General features: G+C 43.6%; 2 protein-coding genes across 9 annotated transcripts in view; both read left to right on the top strand.

The window, feature by feature from the left end:
- Nucleotides 1-1,318: 1,318 nt before the first annotated feature.
- LOC139536329 (retinol dehydrogenase 7-like) lies at nucleotides 1,319-7,916 on the top strand. Of its 5 annotated transcripts, none has more exons than XM_071336774.1 (7): nucleotides 1,328-1,440; nucleotides 4,669-4,747; nucleotides 4,970-5,005; nucleotides 5,201-5,526; nucleotides 5,798-6,056; nucleotides 6,340-6,503; nucleotides 7,260-7,916. In XM_071336774.1, the coding sequence occupies exons 2-7, from the start codon at nucleotides 4,716-4,718 to the stop codon at nucleotides 7,478-7,480; spliced, it is 1,038 nt and encodes a 345-aa protein (XP_071192875.1). In that variant the 5' UTR covers nucleotides 1,328-1,440; nucleotides 4,669-4,715; the 3' UTR covers nucleotides 7,481-7,916. The 5 variants fall into 5 exon arrangements, with proteins under 5 accessions (XP_071192880.1, XP_071192877.1, XP_071192875.1 ...); XM_071336775.1 differs by having other exon boundaries at nucleotides 5,204-5,526; XM_071336779.1 differs by lacking the exon at nucleotides 4,970-5,005 and having other exon boundaries at nucleotides 1,319-1,440; nucleotides 5,204-5,526.
- Nucleotides 7,917-10,403: 2,487 nt separating this feature from the next.
- LOC139536331 (glutaminase kidney isoform, mitochondrial-like) overlaps nucleotides 10,404-26,724 on the top strand; it is an 88,042-nt gene continuing 71,721 nt past the window's right edge. For 2 of the 4 annotated variants that reach the window (XR_011667290.1, XM_071336783.1), the window contains exons 1-5: nucleotides 10,404-10,894; nucleotides 11,138-11,234; nucleotides 18,169-18,290; nucleotides 24,016-24,145; nucleotides 26,371-26,450. Coding sequence is in view for 3 of the 4 variants with exons in the window: in XM_071336783.1 (XP_071192884.1) it covers nucleotides 10,677-10,894; nucleotides 11,138-11,234; nucleotides 18,169-18,290; nucleotides 24,016-24,145; nucleotides 26,371-26,450 (647 nt within the window). In the remaining variant the exon portion in view is untranslated. Of the gene's footprint in view, nucleotides 10,895-11,137; nucleotides 11,239-18,168; nucleotides 18,291-24,015; nucleotides 24,146-26,370; nucleotides 26,451-26,724 lie in introns of those variants that run through there. The other 2 variants (XM_071336782.1, XM_071336784.1) reach the window with 2 other exon arrangements.

Below are 26,724 nucleotides of genomic sequence, written 5' to 3' on the forward strand. Positions count from 1 at the left end.
ACGAGATCCTGAGGCCCATTGTCGTGCCTTTCATCCGGCGCCATCACCTCATGTTTCAGCATGATAATGCACGACCCCGTGTCGCAAGGATCTCTACACACTTCCTGGAAGCAGAAAATGTCCCAGTTCTTCCATGGCCTGCATACTCACCAGACATGTCAGCCATTGAGCATGTGTGGGATGCTCTGGATCAACGTGTACGACAGCGTGTTCTAGTTTCCGCCAATATCCAGCAACTTCGCACAGCCATTGAAGAGGAGTGGGACGACATTCCACAAGCCACAATCAACAGCCAAATGGTGGTCACACCAGACACTGACAGGTTTTCTGATCCACACCCCTACTTAAAAAAAAAAAAATAGGTTCCTGCAGATGCATATCTGTATTCCTAGTCATGTGAAATCCATAGGTTAGGGACTCATTTATTTATTTCAATTGACTGATTTCCTTGTATGTAAGTAAAATCTTTGAAATTGCTGGATGTGTGTTTTATATTTTTGTTCAGGATATATAATGGTGTGTAAAAACAGTATATGTATTAAAAAGGTGTGTACAGCAGTAAGTAGTTATATAGGATGAGCCATGACTAGAATACAGTAAATGCATATGAAGTTGGTAAAACAGTATGTAAACATTATGGAAGTGACCAGTGTTCAATGACGATGTACATGGGACAGCAGTCTGGTGCAGGGTAGAGTACAGGGTGGTAGCCGGTTAGAACAGTGACTAAGGCTAGTGGTGACTATTTAACAGTCTGATGGCCTGGAGATAGAAGCAGTCTCTCATTCACAGCCTTGATGCACCTGTACTGTCTCCGCCTTCTAAATGGTAGCGGGGTGAACAGGCCGTGGCTCGGGTGGCTGAGGTCCTTGATGATCTTCTTGGCCTTCCTGTGACACCGGGTGTTGTAGATGTCCTGGAGGACAGGCAGTGGGCCCTCGGTGATGCGTTGGGCTGACCACACCACCCTCTGGAGAGCAATGCGGTTGCGGACGGTTCTGTTGCCGTACCAGGCGGTGATACAGCCTGACAGGATGCTCTCAATTGTGCTATGGTACATACTGACAGCTACCTAATGAAAGTCTAGTGGTAGATGGACATTTTCCATTGATTGGTCTTGACATCAACTAATCATTTTTTTGGTTTTAAATCACATAAATGTGTGTCAGAATTTAGTGGTCCCTGAATGTATTGCAGTTACTGGGCCCATAATTCCTCCTCCCCACCTACCTTTATTCCCAACACACACACACACACACACAGTCCATGTTTACACACAGTTTGCAGATTGTCTTATAGGATAAACTTCAGGGATAAAGCCCTTTCTCTGCCAGTCACACACAGTGACACAACACAGGCTCCAGGGACCAAACTGTTACTGTCAGAGAGGGAGAGAGAAGAGGAGGTAGACCTGAGCCTACAGTAAACCACTGATAACAGGTAGGTTGGCATTTTCATTTCAGGGAAAAGGTAGGTTGGCAGTTTATTTCTAACATAATTATCAGATAATTAAAACTGAAAGCATTTTTGAAGTGATTCATGTAAAGTGCTAACCAATCTTTCAAACTTTAAAGTATTGTTAGATATGTACAAGGCGGCATAGCTGGTTCTGGTGCATGACGTGTCCATTGTAATATATTATTATTGAATTATTTACATAAATGTTAAGCTCTAAATGGACCGGGCTTCCTAAGCCTTTGCACTGATTTGCAAATGTTATTATCCAGAGGGGAAAGGACCATGAAGGACCAGCGTAAATAAGGACCGTTTCATATGCTCAGCTTTGTCATGTGGCTCGGCGATATGGCCTAAAAGTTCTTATCTCCATTTCTTTGTTGTTATGCTTTCTCTAAATAAACTTTGTTGTACAATTTAAAGGTCAAATACACTGCTTTTCAAACAATCAGCAATAATCTAATGAATTCAGGGTTTGTAAAATGTATACATAGGCCAAATATAAGCCTTCCACAACCATAAGACCTACTAATAATTACAAATAGTTTTAAACCTTTTTGTTGTTGTTGCAATAATCACAGATCTGACTTTCAAGACTGTTTTATGAAAACAACCGTTTTGTTACAAATACAACCAGAACCATGCATAACGCACATACGCTAATAATGACTAACTTCTTAAAGCAAGCGTTATATAGAAAAAGTCTCCTAAACAATCATCTCAAGCACAAGCCCACGTGCTCGTGAGTAGCCAGCTAATCTGTATTATCCGACTTGGATCTGTTTGCTAACAAGGTAGAACAGTTGAATTGTTATGAACACACCCTTCTGTCCGACTGTTTGAACTGCATGGTAGCCTGTCCACTTTGGTGAAATCTTATTTCTCAGAATGAGAACATGCCAATTCCTTGTGTAATTGTGTTTTATGCTTATTGCTCATTTATAAAAACACAGGTTAGACCACTAGTATAACAGTCTTTGGCTAAAATGCTGCTAGCGCTACGTGGTACCTCAATGCCGCGTGTGACAAACTTAGCATTACTTTTCCAGAATCAATGTTCATTGATACTCCCGTTTTAGTAGCGTCTGCTCTGCTCTCAATTTGAGGAGTTGAGATATAAAAAGGGTAGAAAGATTACCTTCTCCTCTATTACAGTACAATAATGTCTCACTGTGTCTCGTTGTCCATATGACCCATTCTGTTGGACCAAACCTCAAATGCAAATAGCGAGTTGAAACCATTTGTCAGAGAGCAAGACGTGATCTCTCATCGTTGTTGTGAGTGGCAGGGGCTTGGTGTGAGTGGCAGGGGCTTGGTGTGTGTGGCTTGGTGTGAGTGGCAGGGGCTTGGTGTGTGTGGCTTGGTGTGAGTAACGGGGAGGGGCTTGGTGTGAGTAGCAGGGGGAGGGGCTTGGTGTGAGTGGCAGGGGCTTGGTGTGAGTAACAGGGGGAGGGGCTTGGTGTGAGTAGCAGGGGGAGGGGCTTGGTGTGAGTAGCAGGGGGAGGGGCTTGGTGTGAGTGGCAGGGGGAGGGCCTTTGTGTGTGTGTGTAAATGGAAGGGGCTTGGTGTGTGTGTGTAAATGGGAGGGGCTTGGTGTGTGTGTGTGTGTAAATGGAAGGGGCTTGGTGTGTGTGTGTGTAAATGGGAGGGGCTTGGTGTGTGTGTAAATGGGAGGGGCTTGGTGTGTGTGTGTAAATGGTAAGGTGCTTGGTGTATATGGCAGGGGGAGGGGCTTGGTGTGTGTGTAAATGGGAGGAGCTTGGTGTGTGTGTGTGTGTGTGTGTGTGTAAATGGGAAGGTGCTCACAGCACAGGAGACCAAAAAGACCATGCAATTACATTGCTGATAAATACTTTGAGGGAAGAAATGTACTTGCTACGATTGTGATATGTTGTCTCACCTATGTTACGATTAATTCACTAATTGTAAGTCGCTCTGGATAAGAGTATCTGCTAAATGACTAAAATGTAGAATTTTAAGGCCTTTATTCCCACCCTTAAAACAAAGAGGTGCAAACTAGTTACTGTCCCCTCGCCATCACACTAGTTACTGTCCCCTCGCCATTACATATCAGAGATGTGATGATTGAAATCGGTCGGCCTATGTGATGTACATTTAATGAGTGATTTTATGGCTAACATACTGTAGTTACAGGTGTACCAGGCAATATCCCCTCCTACAGGTGTTATATTAGTGTGTTTGTGTGACTGTTTGTACCCCCAAAATCCTATTTGGTCCGCCGTGCACCTTGCTTAAGTATGTCCCTTTCTTCGGTGTGATCCCAGGATGTCCCAATCTATTCCACCCAAGGCTTAATAAGTCTGCCGGGAGGCTAATAGGTTTTGAGAGGCTTAAATAGCTTGAAGAGAGGCAATGGGTTTTTTCTACAAAACAATCAAAGCCCTGTCTTAAACCCCTATCCTCGTTCCAGTGCCTCTTTGTTTCATAAGATCTATAAGAGCCTTATCCCAAGACTTCTCATGTGCTCTGAAGAAAACAACTGCTCATATTATGCATATCATTCTTTAAACACCGCACTGGAAAGCCCAGAAACACGTGTTTTAAGATGTCAGATTCAACTGATCCTTGTCAAAATAGGCCATCCGGTAAAGTCTATTCCAGATTCCACTGAATTGTTATTTTGGGGGATTTCACTGGATGTTTGGGTTAAATGATGAAAATGTACCTCTTTTTCATCAAAGATTTTATGATGATTTGTAAAGTTTTCTGCTGTCATGATGAAAAATAAAAGTTTAGCAAAGTGTCAGTTCACTGATAACATTTGAGAGAATGTCAGTGTTCCACAGGTTTGTTAGCCTTTTTTGGATTCTCCATGACGTTGAGCCCCCCCCCCCCCCCGTTTGTGTCCCAAATTGCACCCGATTCCCTATATAGTGCACTACTTTTAACCAGAGTCATAAGGCCCCTGGTCAACAGTAGCGCACTGTATAGGGTGCCATTTGGGCCACAAACAAGGTCGGGGGGAGGGCGCCGCAACGTCATGGAGAATCCAAAAAAGGCAAACAAACCTGTATCTGGCAATAACCACTTTAGTGAATATTTACATAACTAAGTACAGAGATATAGGAGCTGATCGGCATACAATGTTACAAGAGGACATGTAGACTACAGTGACAGGTTTGACTAAACGGCTTGTTCAGGTAGCGTAGACAACATTTTGTAATGTGTGTTATTTCCTAACACTTCCTGCAGGGATTAACTTCTCTACACCTCCATAAAATCCTCTCCCAGACCTCATCATGGATATTGATTCTGTGTACCAGTATTTAGGGTAAGATTTATTCATTCCATTTAACTCCTAGGATGTTCTTTTGGAAATAAGCCGATGTAAACCCACATGAAAACACCCACTCACTTTTCAATCAATGTCATAAGAATGTCAAAATATTTGCATGAAATTCTATCAATGTCATATTTCAACATAACTGATGTTGAACATCCATTTTTTTTTTTAAGCCATCAACATACAGTTTTCTGTCTCATTTCAACCTAGATTTCAAGCACAAACCAACGATTCAGGGCCTTCAAGGTTTGATTGGCTTCAAGTGGATTTCATCTTTGTTGACAACTCAATCAAATACCAACCAAACGTAGATGTTGATTTGATGTTAATGTGAGGTCTTTGCCCGGTGTGATGCTAAAGAAAAACATGACATCGGGCAAAAAAAAAAATCAACATCATATTTCACCCTACAACCTCTCACTGTGCTCTCCTCTTCCCCAGCAGGGATAATCTATGGCTGTACGGCATTTCTACCTTCGTCGTTCTGTGGGCGCTAGGCTGGCTGTACAGAGACAGTCTGGAAGTAGAAGACGTCAAGGAGAAGTATGTGTTTGTGACGGGGTGTGACTCTGGCTTTGGGAACTTGCTCTGTAAGAGGCTGGACCGACGGGGGTTCAGGGTGATAGCTGGGTGTCTGACGGAGAAAGGGGCTGATGATCTGAAGAGGGCGACTGGGCCGTACCTGAAGACGGTTCTCCTAGACGTGACGAGCACCGGCAGTATACAGAAAGCCATGGAGTACACCAAGCAGGAGGTTGGAGATAACGGTGAGAAACCATTTGGAGTGGGGTTTATGTTACTCACTGCTAGGGCCAGGAGTTTGTTCTACCTATATTCCTGACTAGTAAAACTCTGTTTCCTAGCTGTAACCTATCCTGGTCTGGTCAGAGGGGCCCTAGCTGTAACCATGACTCAAACAGCAGTTGTCAAATAAAACAGATGCATTTGACTTGAAATACACAGTGAATCCAAAGCTGAAAACATTTCTGACTAAATAACATTTTCATATTTCTCTCTCTCCTCCTCCCCATCTCCCAGGACTGTGGGGTATCGTGAACAACGCGGGGCGCTCCCTGCCCATGGGTCCCACAGAGTGGATGAGGATGGAGGACTTCACCAGTACCCTGAAGGTGAACATGACGGGGGTGATAGAGATGACCCTCACCTTCCTGCCCCTCATCAAACAGGCCCAGGGGAGGATCGTGAACGTGGCCTCAGTGCTGGGTAGAGTGGCAGCTAACGGCGGGGGATACTGCATCTCTAAGTTCGCTGTGGAGTCCTTCTCAGACTGCCTCAGGTAGGCTACTATAGTTTGTTTGGATCTTTGTAAGCCCACAATGCGGGTTAATCTTCCAGGTACTTATCACAACAACATATCTATAGTAGTCGTCACGAAGCTCAATTCAACCAAACCCGTATTGTGGTATTTACCTTTCTTAGACTCTAATAGTCCGCTTTAATCTACTGTATTTCACTGAGCTACAATATTCAATAATACAAAATGATACCATGTTAAAGAGCAACATAGTGTTTTTAGAGAATGTATGCCAACCAAGCTTTGATGTCTACATTTTCCAAAGGAGGGATATCCACTACTTTGGGATCAAGGTGTGCATCATTGAACCAGGTTTCTTTAAGACAGCGGTTACCAGTCTGGATCCCATCGAGAGAGAGCTGCATCGCCTGTGGAACCAGCTCACACCTGAAGTAAAGGCCAGCTACGGAGACAAATACCTGGATAATTGTAAGTAGCAGTAGAAGTGGTAGTGGTGGTAGTAGCAGCAGTAGTAGTAGTAGCAGCAGTAGCAGAAGAAGGTAATCTGCCGGATGAGACGTTGGAATAAACCACGGTCCTGTCCTTCACACACAGGGTTAAAACCAGGGGTTGGAACCGGTTCAGGGAACAGAACCCCATTTTTGGGGGGAGGAACAAAATCAGAACTGGGGACGAAAGTTATCTCTATACTGTTATGGAACAGAACAATTATTTAAAAGTGTGGGAACCAGTTAATGTTCTTTTGATAATAATAATTTGGGGGGGGTGGTTATATTTGAATGTAATGTCAAGCTAAATGTATTTTTTTTTTTTATGATTTCAGGAGGTTTAAAAGGGAACAGAAAACAACAATATAAACTAACTTTTTGGGGGTTCGGACTGGTTCAGAACTTTATTTTACTGGTCGGAACAGAACGAAACGATTGGAAAATAATTTGTTCCAACCCCTGGTTAAAACCTCTAGTCTTGTTAAAGTGTCAATGGAATTTTCTGCTAAATCTCATTAGTAGAAAATCCCATTGACATTTGTCTCAAGACTATATGTAGTATAGTATAGCTATCATGCTACAGCCAGCTTATCATCCAATTGGTTTCTGGCTTTAACCCCTCTCTCTTCACCTTTCCTGTCTCCTCTGCTCTTCTCTCTCCTCTGTAGTCCTCCCATTGGCCGTACAAATTCTTAACAGTTTTAACAATATCCTCTTTTCCCCCCAACCAATCCAGACATCCAGATCCAACGGTTGATCATGAACGCATCGTGTGACTCTGACCTGAGTAAAGTGACTAACTGCATGGAACATGCCTTGGCGTCGTCCTACCCCCGAACCCGCTACAGTGCCGGCTGGGACGCCAAGTTCGGATGGATCCCCCTCTCTTATATGCCATCCTGTGTCATCGATATTGGGCTGAAGCTGGTGATGCCGCGTCCTGCTAAGAGTGTGTAGAGTTGCATTTAAAATAGTTAATAGGATACAATACAATACATAATGCAATACAATCCTATACTAAACAAAAACTGTATATTGTTTTGGGTTTAAACTTACAGAATAGTAGTCTACACATAACTTTACCTGCAAAACGCCATTCAATGCATTTCTTTACAGGCCTACTGTCGGTGTTTTGAAGCTAGATTATATCCTAGAGTTAAGAAAGAAAACAACGTGGAATATTTTAATAGTTATGTTTGGGAACCTACTGTGCCTTTTTGTCACCATTATTTATGTTGCTTAATTTCAAGCAATATTTTTAACTTTACAGGCAAAAGCTTTATTACCTACAACAAGCAGTTTGAACATACTCATCGTTCAATAAGGCTGTTATTATTGAAAGAACCGATGTCCATTATATGAACACAAATAATAAAATTAGACCAATTCATGATTTTCAAAGCTCATTGTCTCATTGTTAGACTGTTAGGATTTCTCCCTACTGTGAGTTGGTCAAAGTATTTCAAAACATAGCCTATAGGAACCATATTGGTCTGTTGATTTAACCAAACAGTTCATCATACAGTATGTATGCTCTGCTCTATAGCCTCTGCCTAAATCGGTCCGTTATAAACAAAGTGACATTTATGTTGGTTAATGGTTACATGATGCAGATACTTGAATATTTGAATACATTGTATATTTGGCATCAAACCTTGTGTTTGTCATCTGCTAGAATATGGCATGTCTTCAAGCTTGATTGTACAGTACTTTCCCATTGGTCACTGTGCTGACTGAACTGGAGTGTGTACCTCGTACATTTTTCAATCACCCACATGGAATAGTATGTCCTACAAACCAATTAGTAGATGGGAGAAGCAGGACTTGCAGCTCAACAAGTATCTAAAATAGAACCAAAGTTAATGGATATACCTACAAGACACACGTCTCTCCACCCTAACAATGGGAGTCGTTGTTCAGTGTCATGGCGGGCTGTCTAGCTGCCGCCTATCCTTTCTCTGGATTGGTGGATACATCTCATTATTGTAATACTTTTTTGAATATTCGATGAGAGTTGGTGACGACAACCGCCTGTCTTCAATGGAGAGAGACGCTAAAAGTTGCGGGGAAGTCACGTGTCCTACTTATATCAGTACACTCGTAACGACTTAAGCATTACGAAACTTCTATTGGCTTAAATATACCTCAAGTAGCAAATATATCTTTTTTGAATGACCAAATTTGACACTCATTGACCTCCATACAAAAAGTCCTTGCTTAGTGGGCGAAACAACGAAAAAACGCCACCTGCTGGAGGGAGACATATTTTCCTCCGAGTTGGGCCTCTCTTCCTCAGTGATAGAACAAGTTGTACTTTAGGGCATGTCAATACGGACCACGTTGAAGCTCGCGAGCAGTTTGGATGAAATGAGTAAATAACATGTACGTGTAAATTAGTAATGGGAAGTTCGGCTCTTTTTAATAACTCAGATCTGTTCGACTCGTTCAGTAAAAAGAACGAATCTTCTGACTGACTCATTTCGTTCATTTGAGTCAGTAATGTCAAAAGCATGCAGAGACTATGTTTTTGGTTCTACAAAGGTGTGTCCATAATTTATTATTGTACCATGCGATCAATTACCAGTTCTAAACATGTATTTTTCTTCTCTATGATATTATTGCTGTCTGCAGTTGTTGGTCGGAGCAAGTCTCTGGGAGCTATGAGCCAGAGAGCGTATTAATCCTGCTGTAGTCACTGCGGTCAGCAGGTCAAACGAACGACAAAATGAACGAGTCAATCAGAAAAAATGATTCACGACTCTCGATTCAGTAAAAGGAGTCGTTCAAAAATACCAAATCTTTCGCGAACAGCACATCACTAGCGTCCATTTATGTTTGCAACGCTCCGGCACGCAACGCTCCGGCACGCAACGCGGGTTCGTTAACAGGTGCAGAGCGTTCGATTTGCCTGCTGGGGGGCAAAGGGACTCGCTGCTCCACTAAAACCAATGACAACTGCGTGCCGCTTTCAAGAGATTGTTAAATACCTGTTAACTATTTGTTTGTAGTAATATCACCTCTTTAAGAGCGTAGTCAGAACTACAAATGTCTGAGTATTCCATGCAAAACAAATAACACATTTAGCTCTATCAGTTACATTATCAGCATTTGCCGATGTAACGTTACTGTTGGCTGATAATGTGTTTACTTTGCAAGCTACCGGTAGAAACGTTGTACAGTTGACTAAACAGTGGTCAGTAGACCTAATGTACTTTTTCTACAATCAACGTAGGCCTACCTAGCCAAGTTAGCTAACGTTTTCCCCTTTTCAACATTGATTTTAGTAGCATTTAAGAATTGCTGCAGACATACATGATAGTCTACATTGATAGTCTACATTGACTGATGGACGTCTAAATTAGACGTCTGATGGACGTCTAATTTGCTTGCTAGTTAGCTAGCTAATAACAGATCACGTCAATATGGCTAGTTAACAAGCTAACTTTCAGGGTATAAACTAGATGGCTATATCCAGATATTGTTTGATTTGCTTTCCATATACTGTAGTGGTGATGACAGTAGTCCGACTGGCAACTTTACCAGGAGGAGGACTTACCGATGTCAAGCTCTTTCCGAAAGCCTAATATCCGATGAAGCAAGATGAATTACACATATTGTTTGCTCAGCGTTACATGCCAAATGGAAAAAATGATCAGTTGAAGTTTACGGATCGTGAAAAGCATGCAGTTATTTACTGTATAAGTCAGATGATAGAGCTACATGTGGAATAATCGTTAATATGTAGTTCTGACTATGCTCTTCAATGTGATAATATTAAAACCAAATAGTTATAAACATTTATTTAACAATCCTTTGAAAAGGGCACTGTAGTTGTCAATGGTTTTAGCCGAGTTGGGGGTTTCCTTGCTCCCCAGCAGCCAAATTGAACGCTCTGCACCGGTATTGTGACGTTCTGTTGATAATGACCTGCTATATATATACACACTCCGACGTCATAGGCGGAGTTGGCTGCTTGTGCCCTCATGACAAGTTTCGAACGTGAAAACGAGATTGCTGCCTAGATACCTGTAGTCGGTTGACCAAAACTGACTTATCAGACTACGGGTAAATAGTGGAGAAAGTACCGGAAATACTATCGAAAAGGTATCCGAAGGCAGTTATTTTCCTTAAATGCTTTTAAGTTAGTGTAACCATGCACTGTTTGAAAATATTACGGGTGACCAACGCAGCAGCTGTTGAAACTTTGAAAGACACGACTAAAATAGTTTTCAAAAAGGTTTGTTATAACGGTTTATTACCGTGTTGTCGTCGTAATGTTAAAGTTCAACCGGCACAATATTTCAACACAAGCTCAACAGATCAGCACCGCATCGGAACAACCTCAGACATGGACCACGTGCTTTCCAAACTGTGAGTTTGTGTTTTTATTGTTCCAGTTCAGACAGTTCATTTGTGTTATATATTGATTGGCAGATATTAATTTACTGTGTGTGTGCGTGAATCACATATAGGCCTATGTTATTGTATATCCAAAACAATGCTTGTCTCCATTCTCCTCAATCATCCATTACTCTTTATAAATAGCCAATCAAGTTGTGTATGTCTGTGTTGTTTAAAGCTGACAATTTCCCTCTTCACTGTATGTATATATAGGAGCAGTGGGAAGGGTCTCTTCTCAGAGGTAGAAGATATGCTCTTCTACACCATCACAGAGGGCCAGAAACAAGTCCCCGTCTCACACTTTATCTCTGTGAGTAAGTACACACATCAGTTAACCTATACAGGAAAGAAGAGTAGGTTGTAAATTAAATAGGTTACTCTGTCACACAACCCTCCTTGACAACAAACTCGATGTAGACATACAGCCACAAACACAAAAGCACATTCTTGTTCTCTCGCTCCCTCTGTCTTGCTCCCTCCCACACACACACACACAAAAACACTGAAGAACAGACATTTATTTGCAAGTAAAAATACACAATCTGTCATAAGAGATGATCTATGAGACTTTATGTAATTCTGCTCTCACTCAAACTTCATCTTTCCACCATTTGAGCTATACTTACTCCAGGTATGCTGAGTGCAAGGGTTATTGGAGACTTGGGGCCACCAAACTGCCACTGTGGCAGTGCCAACTCTCTTTACTTTGAGGAAGTAGGGTAATTATGTGCTAGAGAGGAAGTCGGGTAATTATGAGGAAGTATGGTAATTATGAGGACAGGAGGAGGTATGGTAATTATGAGGAAGTATGGTAATTATGAGGAAGGGAGGAAGTATGGTAATTATGAGGAATATGGTAATTATGAGGAAGTGTGGTAATTATGAGGAAGGGAGGAAGTAGGGTAATTATGAGGAAGGGAGGAAGTGTGGTAATTATGAGGAAGGGAGGAAGTGTGGTAATTATGAGGAAGGGAGGAAGTGTGGTAATTATGAGGAAGGGAGGAAGTGTGGTAATTATGAGGAAGGGAGGAAGTGTGGTAATTATGAGGAAGGAAGGAAGTGTGGTAATTATGAGGAAGGGAGGAAGTGTGGTAATTATGAGGAAGGGAGGAAGTGTGGTAATTATGAGGAAGGGAGGAAGTGTGGTAATTATGAGGAAGTAGGGTAATTATGAGGAAGGGAGGAAGTGTGGTAATTATGAGGAAGGGAGGAAGTGTGGTAATTATGAGGAATATGGTAATTATGAGCAAGGGAAGACATGCAACAAATCAAATCAAATCAAATTTTATTAGTCACATACACATGGTTAGCAGATGTTAATGCGAGTGTAGCGAAATGCTTGTGCTTCTAGTTCCGACAATGCAGTAATAACCAACAAGTAATCTAACCTAACAATTCCACAACTACTACCTTACACACACACACAAGTGTAAAGGGATAAAGAATATGTACATAAAGATATATGAATGAGTGGTGGTACAGAACGGCATGGCAGATGCAGTAGATGGTATAGAGTACGGTATATACATATGAGATGAGTACTGTAGGGTATGTAAACATAAAGTGGCATAGTTTAAAGTGGCTAGTGGTACATGTATTACATAAAGATGGCAAGATGCAGTAGATGATATAGAGTACAGTATATACATATGAGATGGGTAATGTAGGGTATGTAAACATTATATTAAGTGGCATTGTTTAAAGTGGCTAGTGGTACATTTTTACATAATTTCCATCAATTCCCATTTTTAAAGTGGCTGGAGTTGAGTCAGTATGTTGGCAGCGGCCGCTAAATGTTAGTGGTGGCTGTTTAACAGTCTGATGGCCTTGAGATAGAAGCTGTTTTTCAGTCTCTCGGTCCCTGCTTTGATGCACCTGTACTGACCTCGCCTTCTGGATGATAGCGGGGTGAACAGGCAGTGGCTTGGGTGGTTGTTGTCCTTGATGATCTTTATGGCCTTCCTGTGACATCGGGTGGTGTAGGTGTCCTGGAGGGCAGGTAGTTTGCCCCCGGTGATGCGTTCTGCAGACCTCACTACCCTCTGGAGAGCCTTACGGTTGTGGGCGGAGCAGTTGCCGTACCAGGCGGTGATACAGCCCGACAGGATGCTCTCGATTGTGCATCTGTAGAAGTTTGTGAGTGCTTTTGGTGACAAGCCGAATTTCTTCAGCCTCCTGAGGTTGAAGAGGCGCTGCTGCGCCTTCTTCACAACGCTGTCTGTGTGGGTGGACCAATTCAGTTTGTCCGTGATGTGTACACCGAGGAACTTAAAACTTTCCACCTTCTCCACTACTGACCCGTCGATGTGGATAGGGGGGTGCTCCCTCTGCTGTTTCCTGAAGTCCACAATCATCTCCTTTGTTTTGTTGACGTTGAGTGTGAGGTTATTTTCCTGACACCACACTCCGAGGGCCCTCACCTCCTCCCTGTAGGCCGTCTCGTCGTTGTTGGTAATCAAGCCTACCACTGTAGTGTCATCCGCAAACTTGATGATTGAGTTGGAGGCGTGCATGGCCACGCAGTCGTGGGTGAACAGGGAGTACAGGAGAGGGCTCAGAACGCACCCTTGTGGGGCCCCAGTGTTGAGGATCAGCGGGGTGGAGATGTTGTTACCTACCCTCACCACCTGGGGGCGGCCCGTCAGGAAGTCCAGGACCCAGTTGCACAGGGCGAGTTTGGAGGGTACTATGGTGTTAAATGCTGAGCTGTAATCGATGAACAGCATTCTCACATGGGTATTCCTCTTGTCCAGATGGGTTAGGGCAGTGTGCAGTGTGGTTGCGATTGCGTCGTCTGTGGACCTATTGGGTCGGTAAGCAAATTGGAGTGGGTCTAGGGTGTCCGGTAGGGTGGAGGTGATATGGTCCTTGACTAGTCTCTCAAAGCACTTCATGATGACGGAAGTGAGTGCTACGGGGCGGTAGTCGTTTAGCTCAGTTACCTTAGCTTTCTTGGGAACGGGAACAATGGTGGCCCTCTTGAAGCATGTGGGAACAGCAGACTGGGATAAGGATTGATTGAATATGTCCGTAAACACACCAGCCAGCTGGTCTGCGCATGCTCTGAGGACGCGGCTGGGAATGCCGTCTGGGCCTGCAGCCTTGCGAGGGTTAACACGTTTAAATGTTTTACTCACCTCGGCTGCAGTGAAGGAGAGCCCGCAGGTTTTGGTAGAGGGCCGTGTCAGTAGCACTGTATTGTCCTCAAAGCGGGCAAAAAAGTTGTTTAGCCTGTCTGGGAGCAAGACATCCTGGTCCGCGACGGGGCTGGTTTTCTTTTTGTAATCCGTGATTGACTGTAGACCCTGCCACATACCTCTTGTGTCTGAGCTGTTGAATTGCGACTCGATTTTGTCTCTGTACTGGGACTTAGCCTGTTTGATTGCCTTGCGGAGAGAATAGCTACACTGTTTGTATTCGGTCATGCTTCCGGTCACCTTGCCCTGGTTAAAAGCAGTGGTTCGCGCTTTCAGTTTCACGCGAATGCTGCCGTCAATCCACGGTTTCTGGTTTGGGAATGTTTTAATCGTTGCTGTGGGTACGACATCGTCAATGCACTTCCTAATGAACTCGCTCACCGAATCAGCATATTCGTCAATATTGTTGTTGGACGCGATGCGGAACATATTCCAATCCGCGTGATCGAAGCAGTCTTGAAGCGTGGATTCAGATTGGTCGGACCAGCGTTGAACAGACCTGAGCGCGGGAGCTTGTTGTTTGAGTTTCTGTTTGTAGGCTGGAATCAACAAAATGGAGTCGTGGTCAGCTTTTCCGAAAGGGGGGCGGGGGAGGGCCTTATATGCGTCGCGGAAATTAGTATAACAATGATCTAGGGTTTTTCCAGCCCTGGTAGCACAATCGATATGCTGATAGAATTTAGGGAGTTTTGTTTTTAGATTAGCCTTGTTAAAATCCCCAGCTACGATGAATGCAGCCTCAGGGTGTGTGGTTTCCAGTTTACAAAGAGTCAGATAAAGTTCGTTCAGGGCCATCGATGTGTCTGCTTGGGGGGGAATATATACGGCTGTATGATTGAAGAGAATTCCCTTGGTAGATAATGCGGTCGACATTTGATTGTGAGGAGTTCTAGATCAGGTGAACAGAATGACTTGAGTTCCTGTGTGTTGTTATGATGATCACACCACTTCTCGTTAATCATAAGGCATACCCCCCCGCCCCTCTTCTTACCGGAAAGATGTTTGTTTCTGTCGGCGCGATGCATGAAGAAACCAGCTGGCTGCACCGACTCCGTTAGCGTCCCTTGAGTTAGCCATGTTTCCGTGAAGCAGAGCACGTTGCAATCCCTGATGTCTCTCTGGAATGCTACCCGTGCTCGGATTTCATCAACCTTATTGTCAAGAGACTGGACATTGGCGAGTAGTATGCTAGGGAGTGGAGCGCGATGTGCCCGTCTCCGAAGCCTGACCACGAGACCGCCCCGTTTGCCCCTTTTTCGGCGTCGCACAGGGTCGCCGGCTGGGATCAGATCCATTGTATTGGGTGGAAGGCAAAACACTGGATCCGTTTCGGGAAAGTCATATTCCTGGTAGGAACGATGATGAGTTGACGTTAATCGTATATTCAGTAGTTCCTCCCGACTGTATGTAATGAAACCTAAGATTACCTGGGGTACCGATGTAAGAAATAACACATAGAAAAACAAAATACTGCATATTTTCCAAGGAACGCGAAGCGAGGCGGCCATCTCTTTTCGGCGCCGGAAGTGAGGCGTACATGGAGTTCATCCCTTGTGCAAGCTGACATGGTGTTCATTGCAAATTGAATTGCAGTGTTTGACATAGACAGTGCAACTATCAGAAGAAACATAATATTCTGCATAGCATACTTTCCCAATATAGGTGTCAAGACAGGCCAATGTACTGTAGTCCCTATAGTAGCTTATAGATATTCATATTACTTTTCTGAATAGATAACAAATAGCTGTTAAAAAATTATACATTCCGCTGATATGTGATTTAACCTAGTTAAATAAAGGTTAAATCAATAAATAAAAACAATTGAGTGAATCGACTCTTGAAACAATAAGGTGTATCATGGAACATGGCTATTTCATTATGTTATTTGAATGAAATAGTGTCCATGCCTCCAAGCCTGATGAAGGGAAAGAATGTGTCTGGTGAAGATCACAACACAGTCTAAAGATTATCCTGCAGAGACCAGGGAGACTAGAAATAGTTTGTAAAGATTACCCTGTAGAGACCAGAGAGACTAGAAATAGGTTGTAAAGATTACCCTGCAGAGACCAGAGAGACTAGAAATAGGTTGTAAAGATTACCCTGCAGAGACCAGAGAGACTAGAAATAGGTTGTAAAGATTACCCTGCAGAGACCAGAGAGACTAGAAATAGGTTGTAAAGATTACCCTGCAGAGGCCAGAGAGACTAGAAATAGGTTGTAAAGATTACCCTGCAGAGACCAGAGAGACTAGAAATAGGTTGTAAAGATTACCCTGCAGAGATCAGAGAGACTAGAAATAGGTTGTAAAGATTACCCTGCAGAGACCAGAGAGACTAGAAATAGGTTGTAAAGATTACCCTGCAGAGACCAGAGAGACTAGAAATAGGTTGTAAAGATTACCCTGCAGAGACCAGACAGACTAGAAATAGGTTGTAAAGATTACCCTGCAGAGACCAGAGAGACTAGAAATTGGTTGTAAAGATTACCCTGCAGAGACCAGAGAGACTAGAAATAGGTTGTAAAGATTACCCTACAGAGATCAGAGAGACTAGATTAGGTTGTAAAGATTACCCTGCAGAGACCAGAGAGACTAGATTAGGTTGTAAATATTACCCTGCAGAGACTAGACAGACTAGATTAAGTTGTAAAGATTACCCTGCAGAGACTAGACAGACTAGATTATGTTGTAAAGATTACCCTGCAGAGACTAGACAGACTAGATTATGTTGTAAAGATTACCCTGCAGAGACTAGACAGACTAGATTAGGTTGTAAAGATTGCCCTGCAGAGACTAGACAGACTAGATTAGGTTGTAAAGATTACCCTGCAGAGACTAGACAGACTAGATTATGTTGTAAAGAATACCCTGCAGAGACTAGACAGACTAGATTATGTTGTAAAGATTACCCTGCAGAGACTAGACAGACTAGATTAGGTTGTAAAGATTACCCTGCAGAGACTAGACAGACTAGATTAGGTTGTAAAGATTGCCCTGCAGAGACTAGACAGACTAGATTAGGTTGTAAAGATTACCCTGCAGAGACTAGACAGACTAGATTAGGTTGTAAAGATTGCCCTGCAGAGACTAGACAGACTAGATTAGGTTGTAAAGATTACCCTGCAGAGACTAGACAGACTAGATTAGGTTGTAAAGATTACCCTGCAGAGACTAGACAGACTAGATTAGGTTGTAAAGATTACCCTGCAGAGACTAGACAGACTAGATTAGGTTGTAAAGATTACCCTGCAGAGACTAGACAGACTAGATTAGGTTGTAAAGATTACCCTGCAGAGACTAGACAGACTAGATTATGTTGTAAAGCTTACCCTGCAGAGACTAGACAGACTAGATTATGTTGTAAAGATTACCCTGCAGAGACTAGACAGACTAGATTAGGTTGTAAAGATTACCCTGCAGAGACTAGACAGACCAGATTATGTTGTATCATCATGCAACAATAACATGGGGGTTTTGTATTTCAACATGTAATGAAATTATCCCCCTAAAAACTAACTTGTTAAATGAAAGAATCATTTGTATGAAAATGTCAATGATAGTCAAAGCTCTAATTTGATCTGTGTTTTATATTGCACCAGCACTACTGCACTGTTTCAATCAAAACACTTGCAACAAGTGACTGAAAGCGTATCCAAACCAGCTCCGGTCCAGCTATGACAAAAAAGGCTATCAGTTACTCAACTTGCAACAAGATTCGTGTATGTCAGTGGGCCTCAAGATGAGTTAAAGTTAGTTCATATCAATTTAGTTCACATCCAAGTTCTTCGCATAACAGTATTAATAATTTTGTGAGATGTGGACTCGACATGACGAGGCAGAATGATTTACAGGACACTGTAAATAAACCTGCAGTATCGCTTCGCTGATAACATCATTCCTTTCTCCCCAACCAAACCTTTGTGTTGTTAATTTATTCATCTATTTTATCGTCTTTTGTTTATTTGAACCACTTCATTGTATTGTTTTTACTGTAACATGTCTTGTGACTTTATATGCACTTTAAATAAAGTTTGATTTGATTTGATCAGGCCCTCAAGAGGACTGGTCTTAATGAATCCGACCCGCGACTGAAGGACTGTATGGACAAGCTGCAACGCTCCGTAGCGGAATCCTTTCATGACGTCATGATGGACCGGGAACTCTTCCACAAGTGAGTCGCCTAGCTTGTCTCCTTGTTGGATTTAGACGTTCCCACATTGCTCCATCCCCCTCCCTCTTGTCCCTAACCCCTCGATGTTTGCAGATCTGAAGGGTCTGGATAGGTACAAGCAGTGCATTGTTGGAGCTTCCACCATATTGCTTACAGCTGGTCTGCATAAACCAAGGGTAGGTCCAAGGGTAGGTCCAAGGGTGGGGGGTATTTGGGACCTGCTTCTAGAGCCACCTCCACCCCTTTCTACCTCTCTCCACCCCTTTCTACCTCTCTCCACCCCCTTCTACCCCTCTCCACCCCCTTCTACCTCCCTCTACCTCTCTCTACACCTCCCTCTACACCTCTCGCCCCCCTCTACCTCTCTCTACCCCTCTATACCTCCCTCTACCCCTCTCCACCCCCTTCTACCTCCCTCTACCTCTCTCTACCCCTCTATACCTCCCTCTACCCCTCTCCGCCCCCCTCTACACCTCTCGCCCCCTCTATACCTCCCTCTACCCCTCTCCACCCCCTTCTACCTCCCTCTACCTCTCTCTACCCCTCTCCGCCCCCCTCTACACCTCTCGCCCCCTCTATACCTCCCTCTACCTCTCTCTACCCCTCTATACCTCCCTCTACCCCTCTCCGCCCCCCTCTACACCTCTCGCCCCCCTCTACCTCTCTCTACCCCTGTCCACCTCTCTAGCCCTCGACCCCTCTACACCCCTCTACCTCTCTCTACCTCTCTCTCTACCTCTACCTCTCTCTAGCCCTCTTTGCCTCTGTCACACACAGTCATCACTTTTTCATCTCCTCTTACTGCCAGGTGCCATGGTAGAGTGAGTCTATTAATACCCTGACCCCTTCAGCATTCCACATTATTAACCCAGAGTTTGTTGTAGGCTTACTCTACTCAGTCACTCACTCACTCACTCACTCACTCACTCACTCACTCACTCACTCACTCACTCACTCACTCTGAATTGAATTAAGGGCTTTATTGGCATGGGAAACATGTTAACATTGCCAAAGCAAGTGAAGTAGATAATAAACTAAAGTTAAATAAACAATAAACAAAAGTTAAATAAAAATTAATAGTAAACATCACAGAAGTTCCAAAAGAATAAAGACATTTCAAATGTCATATTATGTCTATATACAGTGTTGTAAGGATGTGCAAATAGTTGGGAAGGGAAAAGGGAAAGGGAAAATAATAAATAAATATGGGTTGTATTTACAATGGTGTTTGTTCTTCACTGGTTGCCCTTTTCTTGTGGCAACAGGTCAGAAATCTTACTACTGTGATGGCACACAGTGGTATTTCACCCAGTAGATATGGGAGTTTATCAAAATTGGGTTTGTTTTCAAATTCTTTGTGGATCTGTGTAATCTGAGGGAAATGTGTGTCTCTAATATGGTCATACATTTGGCACGAGGTTAGGAAGTGCAGCTCAGTTTCCACCTCATTTTGTGGGCAGTGTGCACATAGCCTGTCTTCTCTTGAGAGCCATGTCTGCCTACGGCGGCATTTCTCAATAGCAAGGCTATGCTCACTGAGTCTGTACATAGTCAAAGCTTTCCTTATGTTTGGGTCAGTCACAGTGGTCAGGTATTCTGCCACTGTGTACTCTCTGTTTAGGGCCAAATAGCATGCTAGTTTGCGCTGTTTTTTTGTTAATTACTTGACACATTGGAAATAATTATCTTTTTGTTTTCTCATAATTTGTTGGGTCAAATTGTGTTGCTGTCCTGGGGCTTTGTGGGTTGTGTTTGTGTTTGTGAACAGAGCCCCAGGACCAGCTTGCTTAGGGGACTCTTCTCCAGGTTCATCTCTCTGTAGATGATGGCTTTGTTATGGAAGGTTTGCCAATCACTTCCTTTATTGAACGTCTCTTCGCATGCATTATTTGGTGTTTTACATTGTACACTGAGGATATTGTTGCAGAATTCTGCATTCAGAGTCTCAATTTGGTGTTTTCCCATTTTGTGAATTCTTGGTTGGTGAGCGGACCCCAGACCTCACAACAATCTCTCATTCACTCACTCAGTCACTCACTCACTCACTCACTCACTCACTCACTCACTCACTCACTCACTCACTCACTCACTCACTCACTCACTCTCTCACTATCACACACATGGCTCCTCTCTCTGGCATTTACTCTTCAAGTCATTTTAAGAGTTAGCTGGATGCAACAGTATATGTGCTCTCAGTCCACTGAGGGCTGAGGGACAGTGGGCTGAGGGGCAGTGGGCTGAGGGACAGTGGGCTGAGGGACAGTGGGCTGAGGGACAGTGGGCTGAGGGGCAGTGGGCTGAGGGGCAGTGGGCTGAGGGACAGTGGACTGAGGGGCAGTGGGCTGAGGGACAGTGGGCTGAGGGGCAGTGGGCTGAGGGACAGTGGGCTGAGAGACAGTGGGCTGAGGGGCAGTGGGCTGAGGGACAGTGGACTGAGGGACAGTGGGCTGAGGGACAGTGGGCTGAGGGACAGTGGGCTGAGGGACAGTGGGCTGAGGGGCAGTGGGCTGAGAGACAGTGGGCTGAGGGGCAGTGGGCTGAGGGACAGTGGACTGAGGGACAGTGGGCTGAGGGACAGTGGGCTGAGGGGCAGTGGGCTGAGGGACAGTGGGCTGAGGGACAGTGGCCTGAGGGGCAGTGGGCTGAGGGGCAGTGGGCTGAGGGGCAGTGGGCTGAGGGACAGTGGGCTGAGGGACAGTGGGCTGAGGGACAGTGGGCTGAGGGGCAGTGGGCTGAGGGACAGTGGGCTGAGGGACAGTGGGCTGAGGGGCAGTGGGCTGAGGGACAGTGGGCTGAGGGGCAGTGGGCTGAGGGGCAGTGGGCTGAGGGACAGTGGGCTGAGGGACAGTGGGCTGAGGGACAGTGGGCTGAGGGACAGTGGGCTGAGGGGCAGTGGGCTGAGGGACAGTGGGCTGAGGGACAGTGGGCTGAGGGACAGTGGGCTGAGGGGCAGTGGGCTGAGGGGCAGTGGGCTGAGGGTGGATACGGGTAGTCTTGTGTGGGCTAAAGAGCAGAGTACGACTCAGATTTATAGGTGCCAGCTGCCTTGGGCCCACACACACACACACACACACAAAGTACATTTTGATTGGAATTAAATGTAACCCATAATCAGTTGACCTGTTACAGCTTTGTGTTTCAGCTATGGCTATGCATGTCCTTTCATTCCAATTCAGTTAAAGAGTGAATGATTGACATCTAGAGTGGACTTTGACAGTCCAGGCATCTTGATCTAGTGGGGAAAACCAGTGTTCCTCATATCTGCACGGTAGTCGACACTCTTAGAAAAAAGGGTTCCGAAAAAAGGGTTCCGAGGGTTTCTTTGTCTTTCCCCATAGGAGAAAACGTTTTGGTTCCATGTAGAACCCTTTGTGGTTCAAGGTAGAACCATTTTTGGTTCCAGGTAGAACCCTCAGTGGAAAGGGTTATACATGGAACTCAAAAGGGTTCTAACTTGAACCACAAAGGGTTATGCTACCCTTTTAGTTCTAGAAAGCACCTTTTTTCTAAGAGTGTACACATACAGTGGCAAGAAGAAGTATGTGAACCCTTTGGAATTACCTGGATTTCTGCAGAAATTGATTCTGTTATCTTCATCTAAGTCACAACAATAGACAAACATAGTGTGCTTAAACTAATAACACACTAATTATTGTATTTTTCTTGTCCATTTTGAATACAGAATTTAAACATTCACAGTGTAGGTTGGGAAAAGTATGTGAACCCCTAAGCTTTTGGAGAAGTCATTAGCCAATTGGAGTCAGGAGTCAACTAACCTGAGGTCCAATCAATGAGACGAGATTGGAGATGTTGGTTAGAGCTGCCCTGCCCTATAAAAAACACTCACAAAATGTGCTAATTGCTACAGAGTTTGCTATTAACAAGAAGCATTGGCTGATGTGAACCATGCCTCGAACAAAATAGATCTCAGAAGACCTAAGATTAAGAATTGTTGACTTGCATAAAGCTGGAAAGGGTTACAAAAGTATCTCTAAAAGCCTTGATGTTCATCAGTCCACGGTAAGACAAATTGTCTATAATTGGAGAAAGTTCAGCACTGTTGCTACTCTCCCTAGGAGTGGCCGTCCTGCAAAGATGGCTGCAAGAGCACAGCACAGAATGCTCAATGAGGTTAAGAAGAATCCTAGAGTGTCAGCTAAAAACTTACAGAAATCTCTGGAACATGCTGACATCTCTGTTGACGAGTCTACGATATGTAAAACACAAAACAAGAATGGTGTTCATGGGAGGACACCACAGAATAAGCCACTGCTGTCCCTTCCACTATAGTGCTACTGGCAAAATATTCTGTAGATAGATTTAACTACAGTTGAGTTGTTTGGAAGGAACACACAACACTATGTGTGGAGAAAAAAAGGCACAGCACACCAACATCAAAACCTCATCCCAACTGTAAAGTATGGTGGAGGGAGAATCATGGTTTGGGGCTGCTTTGCTGCCTCAGGGCCAGAACAGCTTGCTATCATCGACAGAAAAATGAATTCCCAAGTGTATCAAGACATTTTGCAGGAGAATGAAAGGCTATCTGTCCGTCAATTGAAGCTCAACAGAAGTGGGGTGACCCAAAACACAGAAGTAAATCAACAACAGAATGGCTTCAACAGAAGAAAATAGGCCTTCTGGAGTGGCCCAGTCAGAGTCTTGACAACCCGATTGAGATGCTGTGGCATGACCGCGAGAGCGGTTCACACCAGATATCCCAAGAATATTGCTGAACTGAATTAGTTTTGTGAAGAGGAATGCACACAAATTCCTCCTGACTGTTGTACTGGTCTGACTACAGAAAATGTTTGGTTGAAGTTATTGCTGCCAAAGGAGGGTCAACCAGTTATTAAATCCAAGGGTTCACATACTTTTCCCACCCTGAACTGTGAATGTTCACAAGGTGTGTTCAATAAAGACATGAAAAACATATCATTTCTGTGTGTTATTAGTTTAAGCAGACTGTGTTTGTCTATTATTGTGACTTAGATGAAGATCAGATCAAATTTTATGACCAATTTATGCAGAAATCCAGGTAATACACATACTTTTTCTTGCCACTGTAAATGGAGGTTAAATAAAGTTATAGGCTAGTCATATGTGTTTGTTTTCAAGTGCGACATAGGAAGGAAATACTACAGGGAGCATCGGGCGGCAGGTAGCCTAGCAGTTAGAGCGTTGAGCTAGAAACCAAAAGGTTGCTGGTTCGAATACCCGAGCTGACAATCTGTCAATGTGCCCTTGAGCAAAGCACTTAACCCTTATTTGCTCTTGGGGCGCAGTGCTATGGCTGACACTGTAAAACAACACATTTCACTGCACCTATCCGGTGACAGTCAAACATCTACAAAAAATGTGTCAGGCTGTTAATCGGATACATAAGGAGTATCATTAGCCTTGTGTGTCACAGAGAATGGAGTTTACATTCTCACATGGCTCCTCTGAACCCTATTTTCCACAACAATTCAAACCACTTATCAGCACCAAGTCTAGCAGGCAAACAACAACAGAGAAGAAGGTCAGAGGTCATAATACAGTCACAAGCAGCAGTCCATCCACTGCGCCTCAGGGAGTGTCACCACTTCAAAGCAAACATCTGGGAAAAGTTCAAAGTTCATCTCATTCACAGAACTAGATTTCTAGAATGTTCTAGAACTTGTTCAATGACAGGGTTTCTGTATTGAAGATCTAATAGTGTGTTGTTTGTTGTACCAACCCTCAGGTGCGTAGGTGGGAACATAGTGCTTCTGATCCAGGCCTTCAGAAAGAAGTTTATCATCCCTGAGTTTGATTCCTTTGTAACAAAGATAGATCAAATCTACAACACTGTTCAGAAAAACCACAACGGACATGTAAGTAGATTTGTTTCCACCTTTTCATACATGTCACTCTTCTCCATCTGTCTCTCTTTTTTGTCGTCTGTCCTCTTACTTTGTTTTTTTTCTCTGGTATGCTTTCCGTCAACATGTGTCTGTTGTAGAGGTCGACCGATTAGGATTTTTCAACTCCGATACCAATACCGATTATTGGAGGACCAAAAAAAACGATACCGATTAATCGGACGATTTTTTAAATATATTCTTTACTTGTAATAATGACAATTACAACAATACTGAATGAACACTTTTATTTTAACTAAATATAATAAATCAATAAAATCAATTTAGCCTCAAATAAATAATGAAACATGTTCAATTTGGTTTAAATAATGCAAAAACAAAGTGTTGGAGAAGAAAGTAAAAGTGCAATATGTGCCATGTAAGAAAGCTAACGTTTAAGTTCCTTGCTCAGAACATGAGAACATATGAAAGCTGGTGGTTCCTTTTAACATGAGTTTTCAATATTCCCAGGTAAGAAGTTTTAGGTTGTAGTTACTATAGGAATTATAGGACTATTTCTCTCAATACCATTTTGTATTTCATATACCTTTGACTATTGGATGTTCTTATAGGCACTTTAGTATTGCCAGTGTAAGAGTATAGCTTCCGTCCTTCTCCTCGCCCCTACCTGGGCTCGAACCAGGAACACATCGACAACAGCCACCCTCGAAGCATCGTTACCCATCGCTCCACAAAAGCCGCGGCCCTTGCAGAGCAAGGAGAATACTTCAAGGTCTCAGAGCGAGTGACGTCACCGATTGAAACGCTATTAGCGCGCACCCCGCTAACTAGCTAGCCATTTCACATCGGTTACACCAGCCTAACTCGGGAGTTGATAGGCTTGAAGTCATTAACAGCTCAATGCTTGAAGCACAGCGAAAAGCTGCTGGCAAACGCACAAGTGCTGTTTGAATGAATTCTTACGAGCCTGCTGCTGCCTACCACCGCTCAGTCAGACTGCTCTATCAAATATCAAATCATAGACTTAATTATAACATAATAACACACAGAAATACGAGCCTTAGGTCATTAATATGGTCAAATCCGGAAACTATCATTTAGAAAACAAAACGTTTATTCTTTCAGTGAAATACGGAACCGTTCCGTATTTTATCTAACGGGTGGCATCCATAAGTCTAAATATTCCTGTTACATTGCACAACCTTCAATGTTATGTAATAATTACGTAAAATTTTGTCAAATTAATTTGCAACGAGCCAGGCGGCCCAAACTGTTGCATATAGCCTGACTCTGCGTGCAATGAACGCAAGAGAAGTGACACAATTTCCCTAGTTTAATATTGCCTGCTAACCTGGATATCTTTAACTCAATATGCAGGTTTAAAAAAATGTACTTCTGTGTATTGATTTTAAGAAAGGCATTGATGTTTATGGTTAGGTACATTCGTGCAACGATTGTGCTTTTTTCGCAAATGCACTTTTGATAAGTCATCCCCCGTTTGACGAAGTTGGTCTTCACACAGTTCGCAACGAGCCAGGCGGCCTAAACTGCTGCATATAGCCTGACTCTGTTGCACAGAACGCAAGAGAAGTGACACAATTACCCTAGTTAAAAGAAATTCATGTTAGAAGGCAATATTAACTAAATATGCAGGTTTAAAAATATATACTCTTGTATTGATTTTAAAGAAAGGCGTTGATGTTTATGGTTAGGTACACATTGGTGCAACGACAGTGCTTTTTCGCGAATGCGCTTGTTAAATAACCTTGTTAAATAACCGTTTGGAGAAGTAGGCTATGATTCAATGATAAATTAACAGGCACCGCATCGATTATATGCAACACAGGACAAGCTAGTTAAACTAGTAATATCATCAACCATGTGTATTTAACTAGTGATTATGTTAAGATTGATTGTTTTTTGTAAGATATGTTTAATGCTAGCTAGCACCTTACCGTGGCTCCTTGCTGCACTCGCATAACAGGTAGTCAGCCTGCCACGCAGTCTCCTCGTGGAGTGCAATGTAATCGGCCATGATCGGTGTCCAAAAATGCTGATTACCGATTGTTATGAAAACTTGAAATCGGCCCTAATTTATCGGCCAATCCTGATGAATTGGTCGTCCTCTAGTCTGTTGTTCTATGGCATGTACTCAAACAAAACATTTGAAGTGTGGAGTATTATCTACATGTGATATGGTTCTGGTAGTTCTGATGGTCTGTACTTCCTGGTTACAGGTAGCAGTCTACATTCCTCACCTGGCCAAGTTCAGTCCTGATCTCTGGGGTGTGTCCCTGTGTACAGTGGACGGACAGAGGTAGGTACAACCTCCCTGTGTACAGTGGACGGACAGAGGTGGGTACAACCTCCCTGCGTACAGTGGACGGACAGAGGTAGGTACAACCTCCCTGTGTACAGTGGACGGACAGAGGTAGGTACAACCTCCCTGTGTACAGTGGCTGGACAGAGGTAGGTACAACCTCCCCGTGTACAGTGGCTGGACAGAGGTGGGTACAACCTCCCTGTGTACAGTGGACGGACAGAGGTGGGTACAACCTCCCTGTGTACAGTGGACGGACAGAGGTGGGTAC

Source organism: Salvelinus alpinus, chromosome 12 (assembly GCF_045679555.1).
Source record: "Salvelinus alpinus chromosome 12, SLU_Salpinus.1, whole genome shotgun sequence".
Classification (NCBI taxonomy): Eukaryota; Metazoa; Chordata; class Actinopteri; order Salmoniformes; family Salmonidae; genus Salvelinus; species Salvelinus alpinus.